Genomic DNA, 19,581 nt, shown 5'->3' on the forward strand with positions numbered 1-19,581 from the left:
TTCAGGTTTTAAATGAAATATTTTATGGCGGCAGTGCAATATTAGCTACTGGTGGTTTATCATTAGCCCCAGTCCAAATACTCAGTAGGGTGAGGACTCTGGGAACCTTACAGATAACTGTCTCAGTTAATGGTTATGTAAAGGTGTGCTCTCCTCGACAGAGTGTCTAAGGACAGGGCAGACATTTCTGCAGCCCCGCATGCAACCATCTTAAGGATCCTCATAAGACATAAGAATGTTGCATTTCACTTACAAAGGCCCCCACTGCAGATTGCGTACCATACTAAGTTTTGTGGAGATCTAGAAGCATTTTGACCATACATATTACTAGACAATTTTTAGGAAATTGGTCTTAAATGCCATTCATAACATTTCTATCAATTTTAGAATAGAGCTTAGATATACAGGATATTTTGTAATTCACGAATGTTGGCTTTTGGCGTGCTGCAACCCAGGAAGGTATTTTGGTTGGACCACTTCTTTCCTGTGTTTGGACTGCTGTGCTAGCATCTCCAGCCAGTTGCGTTGCCTATCTCTGAGAGACACAAACACAAGTATTTGTCCAGCATTGAGATGATGATAACATAGCTACACGTCAGCATGTTTCTGCTGCTGGTTGTGATGTACTTACTCCTCTTGGTGTTTGTATACTGATGTGTTCTCAAGACACACAAAACATCATACCTCTTTCACAGGCCAAACCACATCAGCTGCACACAGAGCTGATCAAAAGATTGATTTTAGCCACAGTATTATGAGCCATTATTAGTCATTTGATCTGGCCTCTGTGGTTGACCAGATTGCTACAGTTTCTCAGACTTCAAATTTGCATATAAGCACATAGCAGATATAAGATAAACTCCCTATGTTTAAAAACCATACCTTTAGCTAGAAATACACAAAAAAGGCATACAATAGACAAACACAGGCAAAGATAAACTCCCTATGTTTAAAACCATTCATTTAGCTAGAAATACACAGAAAACAGGCATACAAAAGACAAACACAGGAAAATTAGAGCAGTCAAAATAGGGCAGTTTAGACAATGCCCAGATCATACATGCATACACATCAAGAGATTGCTGAGGGGTGGAGTTATACCCCACTGTGACTTGTCCGTATCACAGAATATCAGCAACAACAAATTCTGATGCCCACAGGCATCGGACCACCACTGCCAGGGCAACCATTTGACGCAGCTGACCCACACCTGGCCATGAAGCCTTCTCCCCTAGCGGACAGCAAGGCTGCGCAGCTTACACACTTATCAGTTATCTGTTGACAAGGTCTCTGTGCCGTGGTCCTACTCACATATCTCTCCCATCGCCAGTGTGAAGGCACCTCACTGGCCCCTCTCCTCCTCCTCCTGCTCCTGCTGCTCCTGCTGCTTCTGCTGAGGCACCTCTCCCAGCCCTGTCCCCGTGATCACTCCCTCTGAGCATCATAAAAACATTCAGCCATGTAGGGTACACTCTCCTTCCCGAGACGATAAACGTGAAAGAAAGCAGCTTGTGCTCTGTGGTATTCCTAATGGACACACAGGCAGGAGCCCGTTGGGTAGTTCCCGACTCCGCTGCGCTGTAGCTTCCTCCCGCTCCGAGCCCAGGCAACGAGGAATGAGCCACGGCGGTTCGGGAGAAGGTACAAATAGGCTGCGGTTACAACTGGAGTTTGGTCAGTGGTCGGAGATCCCTCTGCAGAAGACAGACAGGACTTTGTTCACAAACTGGAGTTTGAAGTTTGAGAGGGGAATAGACACTAGAGTTACATCAGGGCTGTGCAGTCCTTTGACTTTTAGCCCCGGCGGTGCAGCTGACTGATTACAGCACAGCAAAGGGCCAGGCCAGCTCACCTGCTCAGCACCTGACAGCACGGGTGCTGGACAGCTCACCTGAGCTCACATTAGCAGGCTACCTTACCTGCGCTAGTACAGCACAGGACATGACCGGGCCAGTTTGACTATATTAGGGTGTCGTGGGAGCAGCTCATGATAAAGGGGCAGTTGACCCAAAAACAGACTTAAATGTCCCAAAGAAAGGCAAGATTTTAGGGTTAGTCGTGGGGTTTGGGTTAGGGTTACATCTCAGAGCACTTGACCAGACACCTGTGTTACCATCTCCCATAAGATACATCATACATAAGACTCAGTCCTAATAGACCCTCCAAATCATTCACTGGGTTTCCACTGTGGACTGTTTTCCAAGATGTGCTACCTTTCATTGGAAAGAGCTGAAATCTCTGTGAGAACAAGCTGTACTGTAATGTCAGCGGTAGGAAGGCATTAAGGCTGGCCAGTAGACATACACACACAGTGAAGTACAAACAGAGTGACAAACACATGTGCATTAGCTTTTTGCCTACAGTGAGAAGTTTTGGATACAATCATCTAATCATTTACTTACACTCTCACTATTGTTACATTTTTACACACAGTTGAAGAGAATTATTTTGGCAGTAGCAGTGTGTATGTGTATGTTTGTGTGTGTGTGTGTGTGTGTGTGTGTGTGTGTGTGTGTGTGTGTGTGTGTGTGTGTGTGTGTGTGTGTGTGTGTGTGTGTGTGTGTGTGTGTGTGTGTGTGTGTGTGTGTGTGTGTGTTTGTAAGATAGAGTGTCAGAGGGAGAATTCATCATTTGTGAATCACATTCATCACCAATCAGCACATCTCCTTCTAATGATATCAGGAGATAATGCGATCACCTCAGAGAAAGAAAGAGAGAGAGAGAGAGAGAGAGAGAGAGAGAGAAGAGAGGAGCGTTGAGCGGATGAGGGGAGGAAAAGTGAGGGTAGACTCTTCAGTACAGCTGACTGAATCACTCCTGAGTGAACTTGATTGTCGAGATGGATTCACAGAGAGGCTTGTCCACTCAACAGGGTGTACTTCACATCACAGTGAATCATACTGACTCTGATAAGTGACTCTCATGGGCCTGTGGGCCAGTAAGGAGGGCAACGTTGGTGATCACATCGCAGGGCAGAGGAGGAGGAGGGAGGAGGAAGAGTTTCACAAAGGCTTCAGTTATCTGGGCTACAGGTATATTACGTTTTATTACACCGCCGCATATCGCTGCAGCAAGAAGTTGGAGGGGGGTGGTTGGGGGGGGGGGTGATAAAAAGCTTTAATGGCAGCTGAGATAAGATTGGCAGTGCCTGAGTCATCCTTTCAGGCAAGCACGCTTTCCCCACAATCTCCTCACGCACACACACACTCACACTCTGTATTCCCTAATTGGCTGCTTATTCAATTTGTCCCTCAAGAACACTCACAAGTACCTTATAACAGCTTCAACACACAACATTTTCAATGTCTTCTCATACACAACCGGTAAATCATCCCCATCCATTCCCCACATGCTGGTTTATCCCATGTCTCTCATGGTGTAAGTCTTGAGCGTTTGCTATCTGGTGTGTATCTATGACTGCCTGTGAGTTTCAGGTGATTTCCAGACAAAGTCACTTTAGCTTGTTAAAGAAGTCATCTTATCCATTTTTCTTTAGTAGTTCTCTGTCATCCGTGTTCACATAAACTCGTGACCCATAAAACACGGTTAGTGCCAACATAATAGCTTCCCATGTCAACACCTCCCATGAAAGTCCCAGGATTTTCAACTGTGAAATTTATATGGGAAGTATTTTCATTGGATGCATAGATGAAATGCATATTTATACTCATGCAAACATTTTGCAAGTACTATAGGTTTTTACTTAAGCACTTTTTCTCTTTTTGTGTGTGTGGGTCTGTGTGTGTCTGCAAGCATGTTTGTGCAGGTGTCTGTGTCAATGGAGGGGAGGATTGTCTGTTTACATGTTGTGTGTGCATCTGTGTGTGTATTTTTATGTGTGTGTGCACGAGTGGGTGGATCAGGAGGTCACTAGCCTGGATGCAGGGCCCGGAGGGCAGGTTGAACCCTCAGGTTGTTGACCTCTAGCCGTGTAGCGTCACTTTCCCTCCTCTGTTTGCCCTGCCAGTGCTGTGGCCTCGCAGCCACTTTTGGGTAAACTTTCTACTGAACATCATTCCCTTAATATGGCTCGAAGGGCTTCAGAGGTACGGACAAAGTTAACTTAAAAACAAACATCAGTCTTGTTTCAAAAATTGCTATGGGAATCTCTAGATAAATCTGGTTGATGCTGATATTAATTTAATGCCACTTGGAAAATTGTCTTTACTTGTTTTTCTTGATGGCAAATGGTCACCTTTTCATAGCTGTGTGTCAGGAAGTAAAGCACTTCCAACACGATAGAGTTTAGTTCCACACTGGATGCTCCAGGACCTGTTGATGAAGTGATCAAAATTGGGTGATTGATCAACTGATCAGTTGATTGATCAAATCTCAGAGATGGCTGTGAGTACTGGTCATTTGCATGTGGATCACAGTGTAGATCTGTGTATCTGGGGCAACAGATCACATGTGCTCCGTGTTTGTTAGAACAATGAGCTCTTTTACATAAAGCCACAATTGCCCCTCCCCTCGCAGTTATTGCCGTTGTTTATTGTGTTAGAATTAGCCGATTTAACAAACACATATTTTGCACACAGAATTGAGGCCATAGCAGCTTTTACTGAATATGTATAAAAAAAAAAACAGCTATAGGTCTCCATGGAGGTGGCACACAGAGGGACTGAATGCTCAGCACCAGTGTATGTGGAAATGGATGAAAGGCTGTAGTGGTGGTGGTGGTAGGGGTAGTGGGTCTAAGGCTTCCTCTAAGTGATTTATCTAAGGGAGGAAGTGGAGGAAGTCATCATGGCCCTCACTGTGAAACTTATCATACCCCACACACACTTAAGCAGTCACACACACTCCGGTGCATACACAGATGAGGAAGAGAGACATTGAAGTGAGAGGACAGAAGCATATAAGGTAACAGAGAGATAAAAGTACATGAAGAAAGACTGATGAAGAAATAAGAGAGAGAAAAGAAACGTGGAGAGAAAGAGAGATAGACTAAAAGAACGAGATAAATCTCAGTTGTGTTATCTCTAAGTGGCCAGTGACTGAGATTCTGAGTCCTAGTTGATTTTTAACTCATCACAGCTCTCACACACACACACACACACACACACACACACACACACACACACACACACACACACACACACACACACACACACACACACACACTGTCACACCACCACCACCACTGTCCACCCTCCACATCTCCTAGCTGTCCATCACACACACACACACACACCTCCCCTCCCTCAGGAGTGTCTACCTTGCAGTGGGGGCGGGGCCAGGGCCTAGGGGTGGGGGGGTCCTTGGCTGTGCTGTGAGACTACTCTGGGCCACTGCACTGCGCTGCCTGAGAATGCGCTCGTCCCACGAACTGGCAAACATGGACATGGCAGACTACAGTGAGGCCCTGGACCCTGCATACACCACGCTGGAGTTTGAGAACATGCAGGTGCTCACCATGGGCACAGGTGAGTCCAACACCCTCTGTGGGGGCCATGAACTTTGGGACCATGCTGACCGTTACATGACCAAACTCATAGGGACGAGTCACAGGGCCCTATAATGATGCCTAGTTAGTTAGTGAGTTAGTTAGTGTTGTATAAATGTCTAAGTTCAGCCTGGCATCTGAAGGGAGGTGCGCTTTTGCTGAGGTTTGGGAGAGATGGGACGTCTGTGGTGCTCTTAGCATGCGCATCTACTCATTTGCCATTTTTGTGACATATTGCGGCATGCGATCAGCTGTTTGACAGAATCTTTGTAGGGGGAATGGATGCTTGTTAAAACAGCGCGCCTATGGATGTGAGTGTCATGTCCCAGCACGCTTTCTGTTGTGGGCTCAAGTGTTCTTTCGTTTGAGTGAAGTGGGTTTTTTTGCGTAGAGAAATCCCATTTGTCTTTCATTTCTGAGCGTTCTCACTGGGTTTGTAAAAGCAATGATAGTATAGCTGGGTTGGGTTTCCTTGATGTGTTTGACAGTGACATGGATCCAGGGGAGAAGTCATGGAAATGGTTTGCTTCTTACTCTCCCATGTCAATGCGTGTGGGGTGACTCTATTAATCTCCCTGTCTCCGTGAGCTTCTGGTTCTTGCTGCCATCTGCAGTGCTGCCTGACAGGCATCCTTCTCCAGCCTGATGGGTCTAGCAGGCTGCTTCAGTCACTTTAATCAGTCAGATTTCAGATTTGTCAGGGCACCATAGAGAAAAGGTTTGTTATACATGGAGTCATGTTAGTTTGGGCTGTTGGGTATTTGTTCATGCTTGTGTCAGGATCACTCTGTTTTATCAGCTCAGTAGCTTTCGATTTTAATGCAATCACTGCATACAGCAGCCAACAAAATGGTGCTAACGATTCACAATTCACACATCCCTCTTGAAGAGTTTTGAATGATTTACAATGATTAATCATGCTTTCTGAAATGCATGTATTCAGAGGAGTATTCAAAACCAGAGTACATCATTTGTGCTTCTTACTAACTTTTTTTTAAGTGTTTTCAAAGCTTCCCAGAGGTTTTCCTGGATTTAAATGTCAGACTCTTAATGTGCAGGTATCGAATTGACAATATTATGTTAGTTCTGGTTCAAAATGTAGAGAATTTCTCGTCATTTAATGTGAGCAACCACCTCTTTCCTTTTTCTTTTCAAATGGGTCCCATGTAAGGCAGTAAATGTTATTTGCTCTATTTGACAGAAATCCCTCTGTATTAGAGAGCAATTACTGTCTTTGAGGCCAAACATTAACACGAAGGGCTTGTAAAACCTATTGATCTTGCAATTGAATCTTGCCTGTGAAAAGTAACATTTCAAAAGATTGATTAATCTGACCTTTCCTCTACTGCCACTCCTTCACAAATGACACCACATCTATATATCTGTCTCTCAAAAAATGACAACTCCATTCAGCACAGTACAAATGGACTGGGTTTGGAATTTATTCTGAGGAGGTGGATGTAAATGTCTCAAATTGAAAGATCTTATTGATTGAATTGATCTTTATATTTTGCAGACTCTTTTTAAAAAGGGCATTCAAAGTGAAGTGACCACACACATTTTAGAACTATCTCTGCTCCCTCTGAGTCAAAAAACCACAAATGCCTTTATGTGGCTGGCTGAATGCAGCTGAATGTACAGCTCCAGGAGCCTGATTTAGTCATGTTCAGATCACTTTCAGTTCAGCTCATGTGACTTTCAGCACAGAATTAACACTCCCAATTAGATCAGACATAAGAATTTAAAGAACATGCAGTTTGTTGAATACACTAAGTCAAATACGCATGGTAGAACAGGAGACTAAAACATACCAGAACATCACATGTTAGAGAGGAAACACAGCATACTAGAAATATCACAATAGCACATACTCATGATGCATATTAACAAGCATTATAAGAGAATCTTTGACTCCATCCATACTGGCCTCAGAAGCCACACAGCCATTTTATGAGCCTCATGTGCTTTGAAGTATCAGAATTTATTTGTGTTTGTCTCTTGTGATCTTGCACCCAAAATGATGATTGGCATTTGTCATTGCAGATTCCTCCCCAGCCGAGAGTGCCAACATGAATACTGCCACACACCTGGGCGCTGGCTCACTGTGTGCCATCTGTGGGGACCGGGCGACGGGAAAACACTACGGAGCGTCTAGCTGTGATGGCTGTAAGGGCTTCTTCAGACGCAGCGTCCGCAAGAACCACATGTACTCCTGCAGGTGAGACCTGTCTCCTGAACCCCATAGACATGGTGGAGGCTACACCTGGAAACCTCTTTCCACTACACTACATATGTTTTTCATGTGTGGGAAGCACAGCCTGCCTTGCACACTTACGGCCCATTGAAACTGTGTGCCAGAGATTTCATGTCATTAATCAGAGATTAATATCATACTCACTTCAAATGGATTACAAGAGGATTTCAGTGTGGCCAACATTGGCTAATGACAGACTCACTGAGAAGATATATATGGTGTTGAAAGAAATTAGAGAAAAGCAAACGTTTTCTAACATGACATGAGAACTCTACACATCCTACAACAGAGAGTCAAATACCACTGCACATTCCCCCACACATCTGTCTCCTTGGATGAGTCTTGACATGAGACAATGTGAGATGAGCCCACCTGTAATTTCTCTCCATGTTTGATTTTCAGGTTCAGTAGACAGTGCATAGTGGACAAGGACAAGAGGAATCAGTGCAGATACTGCAGGCTGAAGAAGTGCTTCAGGGCTGGCATGAAAAAAGAAGGTACTGATTGATGCTGAGCAACATGCAGACACATCTTCACTGATGACTCACACGTGGAGAGGGAGAGACCATTGAAAGTCAGAGCGGTGTAACAGACATACACAGAGCTGTACGCACTTTTGGCACACGCACACACACACACACACACACACACATGCACACACGCACACGCACACGCACAAGCACACGCACGAGTGTGTAACTGCACAAACAAGCCCACGAGTTGGTTCATCAGTGCCGCAAGTAGAATGTGTTGCAAGACCCCAGAGCTCACAGAGGGCTTCATGTTAATGTTCACCGAAGCTTTGCTGAAGTCTCGCCGCGGATCTGCTGAGCAAACATATCACAGGCATCATAAGCAGAGCTGATAAACAGCTCAACCTTGAGTTCCTCTGCCGCTCAGGCGTTCCAGCTCCCCCTCAGTCCCTGAACGCTCCTCTCACCCACTGCAATACACACACTGACACACAACACACCCAGAATGGCACACAGAGAATTACTAGAAGTGCAATTACAGATGATTACAGCTGAAGTACTCATTAACGCACATTAAAACGCATTCATTTGTCCACAATGCATGCGGCACTGATGAGCCAACCTGTGAGCATGTTTGTGCAGATGCATACCTATGTGTGTGTGTGTGTGTGTGTGCGTTTGTGTGTGTATGTGTGTGTCTGTGTGTGTGTGCATGTGTGCGCGTGTGCGCGTGCGTGTGTGCGTGTGTGCGTGTGTGCGCGTGTGTGCATACGGCTCGGTGTCGTCATGCGTTTTTTGGCTAAGTAGGTGGTGTAGCTTTTCATTTCACAATCAAATGAGATCCCTTGGTCAAGCTTTTGTCCCCTAACTCCTATTTCTGCTCTTATAGCTGTACAGAATGAAAGAGACAGAATCAGCACAAGAAGGTCCAGTTATGAGGACAACAGCTTACCATCCATCAATGCTCTCATCCAGGCAGACGTCCTCTCCAGACAGGTACTGCTCCCTCCAGTCAGACAACTAAGCTCTGCCACCGATTTTAAGATATCAAAAATACCAAAGATATCTACTTAGATATCTACTGCTGTTCCCTTCACGGACAGACTTGTCTTTCTGTTGTCAGGTGTACAGGTTAAATACCACATTTTGCACTTAATACTAATAGTACAAACTTAATTTCTTGGAATAGAAGAGCCTATCTGTACTGTGTCTGTTAAAGAGCAGGAATCATTAATCTACAACGATGAGTATACAAAATTAAAAATTGAGTGCTTCTGTGACATGAAGGTGTTACAATTCCTGCAGATATCATCACCAGGGCCAATTCTAAATGGAGACATCCGGACAAAGAAAATTGCAGCGATCACAGATGTGTGTGAGTCCATGAAGCAGCAGCTACTGGTGCTGGTGGAGTGGGCCAAATACATCCCTTCCTTCTGTGACCTGCCACTGGACGACCAGGTGGGTTCCCTCACACACACGCACCTACGCACGCACACGAGCACGCACCTACGCACGCACACGAGCACACACACACGCACGCACGCACGCACACATGTACACACACACACACACACACACACACACACAAACACACACACACACACAGAACCACACATACATACCACTACTACCCATTCACACATCTGTGCACAGACTGACAAATTATATATATTATACCAAATAATAGATCATCAGGACATAGGTATTAAATACACAATACAGACACGTTGGTCAGCTCTTCACAGTTCAACATAGTTCAAAACGCTTGCTTTTTCATGAATTGATGGTGATGTTTCCTGTCTTTAGTATGTATATAGCTTAATGTCAATGTTTAAGCTCAGGCTCATTTTTCTCCAGCCCTTCCTGAGAGTATGTGTAGCCTATGTGTCCACATGTGCCTATGTGTTAGTTTGGGATGGTGATGACTCAGTAAGTGAGGTTAATGTGTTGGTGCTCGTGGTCCGGATGTGATGAGCTGGTCAGAGAGGTTTAAACCCAGTAAGACACATACACACAAACACACAATCATTAACACTGCCATCTCCTCTATCTGGTCACTCATTTGTGGATGTTGAGTGAATGGGTCTACACACACACACACACACACACACACACACACACACACACACACACACACACACACACACACACAAATACACACACTTTCTCTTGCAGACTTTCTGGAGTGCACTATTATACACTCACATATACACAGAGATCTCACGTTGAGATACTCAGGGTTGACCTCACAGAGGCTGTGGGAATTTACAAAACACAATGAAAATGACAAGAGACCCCTAAACCCTAAACACAGGTGTGCAAATTATATTTGTGTGTGTACATCTGTGTGCGTTTATGGTTGTGTGTGTGCAGCCATGTGTTTCAAGATCCTAGTTCGAAATACATGCAATGATTTACATATGCATTCATACATTTAACATAATTGAAAAGGTATTCACAAGCAGCCTAAATAAGTTAGCCACCAGCTAATGCTAAAACTAACAGGGCCATCACTGTAATTCTTTACAAAACGACAGATGAAAGTTGTAGTCAATGCACAACGTTTGCAATCATTTATTATTTCACTCAGGGGCTGTAACTGCAATATGATGAAATGTGACTGTAGGTGTCTGTGGTTACTGTGCTAAATGGCGGGTGTGTATGTGTGTTTTGCAGGTGGCCCTTTTGCGAGCTCATGCTGGGGAGCATCTACTGCTAGGAGTAGCTAAGCGCTCGATGCTATACAAAGACTTGCTCCTATTAGGTATGTCGCCCTTCTCTATCTATGTATCGGTCTCATGGTTAAACACATTATATGATTTGGCAGGTACCATATGTCACCATTACTCATCATCCTATCTCAAATATGCAGTGAGACCTCTCCATAGCATTTAAATGTCAAATGATTCAAAATTGTATCACCTCTCAACAATTGCATTATTTCAAAGTTGACAAGTAGAGTATTTCCTCTCATTGACAATCAAAAACTTTAGGAAGACTATATTGAAAATGCAGGCCTTATATTAGAAACTCAATGCAACTAAAGTGAATACACCTGGGATCACTGACACACAAGTTAGAAAACCTGTGTTCACTCAGAAAAGCTTGCTTGCTCTTTCGAGATACAGATCTTCATATATCTTCAAGACATATGCAGTATATGTTCATCTCAGATAGGGTCCAGCATGTTTGTCTTGAACCTGGACTTCACTACCACAGTCTTGACTTTGAAACACAGAGGTGGGAGTGTGATGCATGAGTGCAAGAGGTGTTGGGGAGATGACATTTTTATATGGCACTATGCAGACCTGTGGATATACCAAAATACTGGCTGACAGGCTCCAGAAGCTTGGCGGAAGAGAAATAATGATAACGATCCAAAGCACTTTCTGAAGTAGAAAAAAGAAAAAAAAATGGTCAAGTATGTCGCCTGACTTGAGTCCACCATAAAAACACCTTTTTGGTATTTGAAAAGACAAAGGTAGAGCAACACAACCCCTTCAGAAAATAGCAGATGAAGAAAAATGTCTCTGAAGAACATATCTCCAGATAATTGTGCAAAACTGGTATCCTAGAAGAAGAATTGAGTCTGTCTTCAAAAAAGGACGAAAAGTTTAGAAAAAATTAAATATTGAATCTCAGTAATGAAATGTTCCTACTGTGGGGCTGTATTTTTAATATAGTGAATCTAAACTATACATAATATTAATTTAAGAGCAAACACCCTACTGTTCAACTAATGCATATACTCTCAGGTGATAATTGGATTAATTTGATATTCAAGTGATATTGCACTGGAGTGGACTATTGTATACTGTACAAGCTCATGGACTGCCTCTCTGCTGATCAATTACCTACCTGCTTGACAACAGACCAGAAATGCCTGTAATATTCAGTGGTCTCTCTGTGCTTCTAACAGGAAATGATCACATAATCCCGCGGAATTGTCCAGAATTGGAAGTGAGTCGTGTGGCTGTGAGAATTCTGGATGAGTTGGTGCTGCCTTTCCAGGAACTCCAGATAGATGATAACGAATATGCCTGCCTCAAAGCCATTGTGTTCTTCGATCCAGGTATGGACATCCTTCTCACTGCCAATGTCTGATCTGTGTCAGCTGGTAGCGGTCTTACATGCTTGTTATTTACTAACTGGCCGTCTCACAATCCCTCTTGTTACCTTCTCCCCTCATTTCCCTAGTTAACCTCACCATTTTCACTATCTGCTTACTGGTCTCATTCTTTATCGAGTACTAAATAGCTCAGTTTACATCGGAATTTATTTGCCAAATTCAGTCAGTAAAATATATATCATATAGTTGTCATAGAAGTGTTAGAGACTGTCTGTCTCTTTGTCCTGTTTGCAGTCTTCTCACCTGTCTAACCTCCACTCACTTCAAATCTACAGATGCAAAGGGTCTCAGTGACCCTGGGAAGATCAAACGCATGCGCTATCAGGTGCAGGTTAGCCTGGAGGACTACATCAACGACCGGCAGTACGACTCCAGAGGGCGTTTTGGCGAACTGCTGCTGCTGTTGCCCACCCTGCAGAGCATCACCTGGCAGATGATCGAACAGATCCAGTTTGTAAAGCTCTTCGGCATGGCCAAGATCGACAACCTGCTGCAGGAGATGCTGCTGGGAGGTGAGAATATGAACGGGTTCTCCCTGTGGCTTAATTACCATTATGATTTCAGTTCTTGTAGTCTGTGTACTGCATGTGATCGGTTTCTGTTTAATTTGGACTCATTCAGTTACCATGAGTTAAAACAAAGGTTTAATTATGTATTGAAGTGCTCTTTAAAAAAATATAATGCTTATGGAAAGGTTTTGAAAATCAGCTCTCTTGGACAGAATTTTCTGTGTAGAAATTTGTCCACACATACATACCTTTTTGTTGCAGTTAGTATATTGTCCTCCTGTGCTTTCCCCTGCAGGCTCTGCGAATGAAGCTCCACACACCCCCCACTCTCTGCACCCACATCTGGTCCAGGAGCACCTCAGCAACAATGTCATCGTCACCAGTAACATGGCAACTCCAATTCACAATGGCCAGATCTGTGAGTGTTCTTTGTGTTTTCTGACTCACTTAGTATCTGTCAGTGATGTTGGGCAAACTTGCTATGATACTGAAAAAAACCTTTCAGTGTTTAGAGGAACTACCAATGAATTACAAAATAATTTGGTAATGTAAGAGAAATTAAGACATTATTGCAACACTTCGAGTCTCAGTCAGGTCAGTGAATCAATCAGTAACGTTATGGAAACTCTGTGTAACATTAGAGAAAGTGTACTTCAGGGTAGAGAAAAGCCTGCTGCGCAAACGTGCTCTCGCAGTGACGCTGACTAAGCCTCTCTCCGACCCGGTGAGTGTGTGGCAGCAGTCAGGTAGCAGGGAGGACAAACAGCCTGCGGGAATAATCCAGGAATGGACTTCCCAATGCATAATCAGGCTTACGTGGTCAATGAAAGCTACTGTTATTCTTTCTTAACCTTTCTAATGCCTTCAGAAATTTCATAAGAGGTCTTTATTTCACACTCGCCAAGAGGTTCTTTCTGCCCTGTGGTTGTTGTCCCACGTGCAAAAAAAAACACAAAAAAAAAACAGAGTATTTATTTGTCCAGGTAATACTAATAATGATAATATTTGTATAGCACACTTTAAAAAATACAAAGAAGTCTCAAGGTGCTTTACATGGTTAAACAATCAATCACAATAATAAAAGCAAGTAATAGAAGTGCTAAGGTCAGACAGAAAAAAAGGATCATATTAATTCGCAATAAATAATAAATACAATTATAATAATTAAAACAGAGCAATTTAAGACAGAACAATTTAAACAACGCAATCTAAAACACACAAAAACCAAGACCTTAGGTGAGGGCAGAGATAAACAGGTGAGTTTTGAGATGTGATTTAAAAACAGCGAGGGAATCTAAGGCCATAATACTAATAGTGTGCATGTGGGTTTGAGTGGTGTTCACTGCTGTGGTTATATCTGATGTCTCTTGGTTCTTTCAAACAGCCACTCCGGAAACTCCAATACCCTCACCCCCAGCAACATCTGGCTCTGAACACTACAAAATGGCTCAGGGTGTCATAGCAACAGTGCCCAAGCAACCCAGCTCTATCCCTCAACCCACAATCACCAAGCAAGAAGCCATTTAGCCTGCACGCTAACACATACAGAAATCACATGTGGTGGTGCACCTCAGAAAGTTTGTAATGTATTTGTTTTATTTACTTCTGTTGTTTGGGATAGCTCTAACGTTAGAATGTTGTGAAATATTCATGAACATGTTTTTCGTGGCCTTTACGGACTTGGTGGAGTAAACAAAACTCTCGTACACACACACACACACTCACTCACATTAAATGTAAAATGCCTTAAAAAAAAGTTTTGTGTAATTACACTGAGTTCATGAATGTTACAGTCGTCAGGCCATTAAAGGAGATGGGTACTGTACTATAGTATTTAAGGAAGAGTCAAACCTAGATCTAATTTAAGCCAGTAACATGGGATAAACAACAGTTTCGTGGGCGAATGAATTGGGCCAAAGGCTGTGTGACAGCTGTGTTGCCTTTCTAATCCATACTGCTATCATCCATGTTTGTTTATTTTTGGATGTCAACATAATCACACAATGCATTTTGTATTTCAGTCTGCTCCAGGCATCATATTAGCCAAATGTAAATATCATGTATATTAAATAGATCGGTTCACAGACGTTAGAGCACTTTGTGATGAGCAGAGGCTCCCTGTGATGGCTCTGACAACTGAAGAAGACCTTTTGTTTTCACTTTCAGATATGCCAAATGCTATGTGTTCTGTTAGATGTGTAGACATTTTCTGTTGGTTGTTAGGTACTGACAGGTGCCATGTTTTTTGTGCTGTAAAACCTCTGGAAAGTGCCTCTGGATACTACACTGCCCTGGCATACATGGGCCATACCTGACCTTGAAATGTGAAATGAAATTAAAATGTCAAGGTTTTATTTTTACACAAATGTTTCTGTTTCTTTCCTTTTTCACTCTCTCTCTGCCTTTCTCTGCCTCGGTCTCGCTGATGGATTGCTCAATGATTGATAGTTTATCAATTCATTACTGATCATGATTAAATCAACTACAAGCAATTTACCCTTTCAAATGCTAATGATTAATATACTGGTATTACACTTAGTCATATAGCCTAGTTTTGAATAGCCAACGTCGCAGTCCTTTATCCGCATGGGATATTGATTTCATCTCGACCCTCTAGGTATGTGGCTTGTGGCGGACATGCTCTCAGGAGCACCTCCTGTTATCTCTGAGAGCACTTGTGCAATTCCTATTTGTCCAGTAAATATTGGATGTCCGAGCATTGGAGGCATTCGTAAATGGTTGAACTGAATTAGCAAAGCAGAGATGACATTGGTCACGGCTTCAAGGGGCCGCAGTGGGACGACAGCACTGTCACGTGAGAAAAGGAAAGAAGTCAATGGAGATTTCTGATGTGATACCATGAATCATTCAGTCCTGATGTAATGCCATGAATTATTCAGACTCGATCAACAAGACTTGATTAATTCATCTGATTCTACAGGTTAGTTTTAGGTGACTCAAATAGAGGTTTCTCCTGGCCCTCAGCCTGGGCAGGGTCATCTTAAAAGACAAGCTAATCTCCTTCGGCTGTAAAATCAGAGAGGCTCAAAAACATGATAATAAAGCTGTGGCGACGTGGCAGTGCTTGGTCAAGGATATTTTGTACAAGGGCGTGAGCTCACTGATAAAATGCCATAAAACAATTCCTGATAGTCCTGCGATTTCTGAGGCGCCTGACTTCAAGGTTCTCCCAGGCCTGCTCCTGTGGCGAGGAAAGAGGTGTTGTTCCCAGTCATATCTAGCTATTATAGGACCCAAGGAGAAACTGGAATCACCCGCTCGTTCTTTCAGTGAAAAGTCTTATCTGCTTTTATTTAGCGCGACTCCACATGTCCTGTTCTACACTATAGTACACTAAGTTACAAGCTGTCATGATGACACCATTCTAACCTAACTCCTTAGTACTTCCAAGTCAGTCACAATTTTATGTTATAGGTTACGGTGAGAGGTTTCGCTTTCTCATATTGCAATACCAGCAACGCCACCTAGCGTCAATTTAGCGTTAATTCATTAAACATATTTTAATAAACAAAGGACAGAAAATATTTGGACAGACACTTTTCTGATAAGAGCCATACAGCAATACCTCAAGGAAATGTTGCACTTATTACAGTGATATAGGCTACCTTTAGTAGCCTATCTGGGGGTTTCCTGAATAGGGTTGTTTCCTAGGTCCCAGTGAAAGATGACGCAACTTGCCACACGCTCACCAATATCCAATGAAAAAAGGCTTTAGCCCAATTCCCGGAAGTCCTGGTTTGTCAATTAATCGTGTTGTTTTCTTGACTAACTGTAAAAAAAAACACGTTCTTTGCTATCAACATGTAATAGTCAGGATATGGAATTTTTGCTCAGTGTCCTGTCTCTGAACGAATACATTTTTATATAAGCGAAGACAACCTTCCACTGGTACTGAGAATCTGTCGTCGACATAAACAGTTACTGGACAGATTCTTGCAAAAAAGGTGAGAGGAAGGAGACAGTAGCCTATTAGCCACTAAATCTTGCCTGTCTACCCAGTTAACTTTAACTCTCAAACTCGGTTTAAGCGAAACAAGAATGGGGCAACATACAGCCTATTACAATATCGACATTAAATGTACTGCGTTAGCATGCGATGATGGAGCCTTCCACATCAACGTCTATTTCATGTTTTAAAAATATGACTGAATAGGTTACGTTATTATTTCACTTCGAAAGTAGCAGTGGTTATCGGATTGAGATCTACATCGTTTCTGTTAATTCACAATAAAATAGGGATCCTGAGAACGGGATAAAGAAGGCTGTTATCTTCAGATCCAGAGCGAGGTCATGGCTGAAGGCAATGGGTGTATGGAGGGAACCCTGACCCCAGGAGTACCACAGACCAGTAATGGGGGGTTCCCTGGCCCCCCTCCCCCCAATTACTCGTGCACGCTGAGTCCATCCCTGGAGGCGAAGGCCCGTGAAGAGCTGCAGGAGAAGCCAGAATGGCGTTTGCGCGATGTACAAGCTCTTCGGGACATGGTGCTGAAGGAGCACCCACACCTGCGCACGCGGCTGGATGATGCGTTCCTGCTGCGCTTCTTGCGAGCCAGGAAGTTTGACTACGACCGTGCTCTGCAGTTGCTGCTAAACTATCATGCCAGCCGTCGTGCCTGGCCAGAGGTTTTCCATGACCTTCGACCCTCAACGGTTAGGCACGTGCTGGAGCGAGGTGTTCTCACGGTGCTGCCACAGCCAGACAACCATGGCCGCTACATACTCTGCCTCAGGCCAGGTTAGAGGACCCCACACTCTGTTCTTTTTTGTTTATATTTGTATGTAAACGTTTTACACTGACAAATCTTTGCACAGCACTCAGCTCGACTCATCTTAACAATCGTATCACTTACGCCCTGCCTGATGATTGACTAAACTGTCTAATGTATTGATCATCTCATCTGATCCTAACACTTGTCTGCCGGTGTGATGTCATCATTGACCTGTCTGTGCTATGTCAATCATCTGTCTGATGCCAATTTTCATCTGTTTGCCTTGACTTATCATTGTTGCTTTATCTTGTTACAAAATGTCACCTGCTAATCAAGTCTCAGTGTTTACCCCTCTGATGTTGTTATTCTACAACATTAAGTGGCAGGCAGCTAACTTGTACTTACTGATGCGAATTGGAATGCTTAGTAATCAATGAACTCCTACACTCTCTTGCATAGGGAAGTGGAAGCAAAATGATTACCCATTTGTGGACAACATCCGGGCTATCTACCTGACCCTGGAGAAGCTGATTGAAGCAGAGCAGACGCAGGTGAACGGCCTGGTGATCCTTGTGGATTACAGTGGCGTGGGGCTGTCTCAGGCGTCGAACCCTGGACCCTTCCTGGCTAAGAAGGTGGTGGGGATCCTGCAGGTTTGGTTTTTCTTCTCATCATCTGTCCACATGCTCCAGATCAAAGACACATATCACCTACACACTGCGCTTCACCTTTTGAAACACAACACAATTGCAATGTCATGCCTTAAGCACACATGTTGAATGTGATAATCTATCTAATCTCCTCTTCTCCCTTATGCACTTTGTCATTCTCACTCTTCCTTCTCTCAGGATGGTTTTCCTATCAGAATAAAAGCTGTGAATATCATCAATGAGCCGCGCATCTTTAAGGGGATCTTTGCCATCATCAAGCCTTTCCTTAAGGAGAAGATGGCTGAGAGGGTAAGCAGTCTGTGTGTGGCACTTTTCGGTGATACAGAATGCATGTTATGCCATTGCAGCATGTGTGATCACCTCACTTAAATCATCACTATGAATTAGTCTTTCTAACTGGGTTACTGAATAGTTAAAGCTGTTTGCTGTGTTGCTAGTCTCTGAGGGTTCTAGTTGGCCTATATAGTTAGCACATTCATACAGGTCAAATCTATAGCTTCTGTAAAGTCTGATCCGGTGCTTTTAGAAACCATCAAATGGTTAATACGTATATAATAATTACTTAGAGCTTGCTGCTTTGTAGTTCATGAACCTCACTCTTGATGTGAGTGTAAAACACTAGTGTAATAATAGGGGAGGTATTAGAGCAAAGCCTAACTAATATGTTGGCTCTTGCAACATCACAAGTCAAACTATTATCGTCATCACCATCATCTCTTTCCTCCTATGCAGTATGTTCTCCACGGTTCTGACATGTCTTCTCTGCACCGGAGCATCCCTCATACGGTGCTGCCTGAACAGTACAGTGGCGTGGCTGGCCAGCTGGACACGGCGACCTGGACCCAGACGCTGCTGGATGCCGAGGAGAACTTTGTGGTGGAGTTCTGCCAGCCGGAGCCCCTGGAGGGAGGCGTCCTGCCAGACTCCATGCTCTTTGACGGGGAGCACGGCCGGGTTCAGGGAGAGGACACCTTCAGGAGCTTGCGCTCTCAGCTCTACTACTGCTACTGAACGCTGCTACGGACCACATCGCTCATTATTTCAACCATGTAAAATGGCTTTTCTGTTCCCATCAATATTAGCTCTGCCATTACTGTCCACTGTGACTGACATACAACTTACCGCATTTATTACACTCCTTTGTCCTACTGACTGTTGTTACTCTTATGGTTTATTGCTACACAGCACTCTTTGCTGACCCACGGTTGGAAAACCCTGAACACTACTACTGATCACTGTTGTTGAGCACTGACTGACCAGCTCATTTATGCTCAGAATACTTGCTTTCTGTTGCTTTTTGTTAACCCAGAGAAGGGTATCATTGCTTATACCATGGGTAGGTTTTTAAAGCTATGCTTTATGT

At 43.6% G+C, this 19,581-nt stretch overlaps 2 protein-coding genes across 3 annotated transcripts; both read left to right on the forward strand.

Annotated features, from left to right (window-relative positions):
• Positions 1–5,311: 5,311 nt before the first annotated feature.
• hnf4a (hepatocyte nuclear factor 4, alpha) lies at positions 5,312–14,341 on the forward strand (the record flags this gene model as incomplete). 2 transcript variants are annotated; one of them, XM_080854073.1, is made up of 10 exons in its annotated part: positions 5,312–5,426; positions 7,490–7,664; positions 8,103–8,197; positions 9,063–9,169; positions 9,479–9,634; positions 10,853–10,940; positions 12,096–12,248; positions 12,581–12,817; positions 13,110–13,232; positions 14,199–14,341. In XM_080854073.1, the coding sequence occupies 10 exons, from the start codon at positions 5,312–5,314 to the stop codon at positions 14,339–14,341; spliced, it is 1,392 nt and encodes a 463-aa protein (XP_080710199.1). The 2 variants fall into 2 exon arrangements, with proteins under 2 accessions (XP_080710199.1, XP_080710198.1); XM_080854072.1 differs by having other exon boundaries at positions 5,339–5,426; positions 12,581–12,883.
• A 2,313-nt stretch (positions 14,342–16,654) lies between these two features.
• On the forward strand, positions 16,655–19,229 carry ttpal (tocopherol (alpha) transfer protein-like; the record flags this gene model as incomplete). Its single annotated transcript, XM_080854076.1, has 5 exons — positions 16,655–16,779; positions 17,072–17,573; positions 18,007–18,200; positions 18,396–18,506; positions 18,951–19,229. Exons 2-5 carry the CDS (start codon positions 17,126–17,128, stop codon positions 19,227–19,229), a joined length of 1,032 nt encoding a protein of 343 aa, XP_080710202.1. The 5' UTR covers positions 16,655–16,779; positions 17,072–17,125.
• Between the last annotated feature and the right edge of the window lie 352 nt (positions 19,230–19,581).

Source organism: Sprattus sprattus (genome assembly GCF_963457725.1).
Source record: "Sprattus sprattus genome assembly, chromosome: 16".
NCBI lineage: Eukaryota > Metazoa > Chordata > Actinopteri > Clupeiformes > Clupeidae > Sprattus > Sprattus sprattus.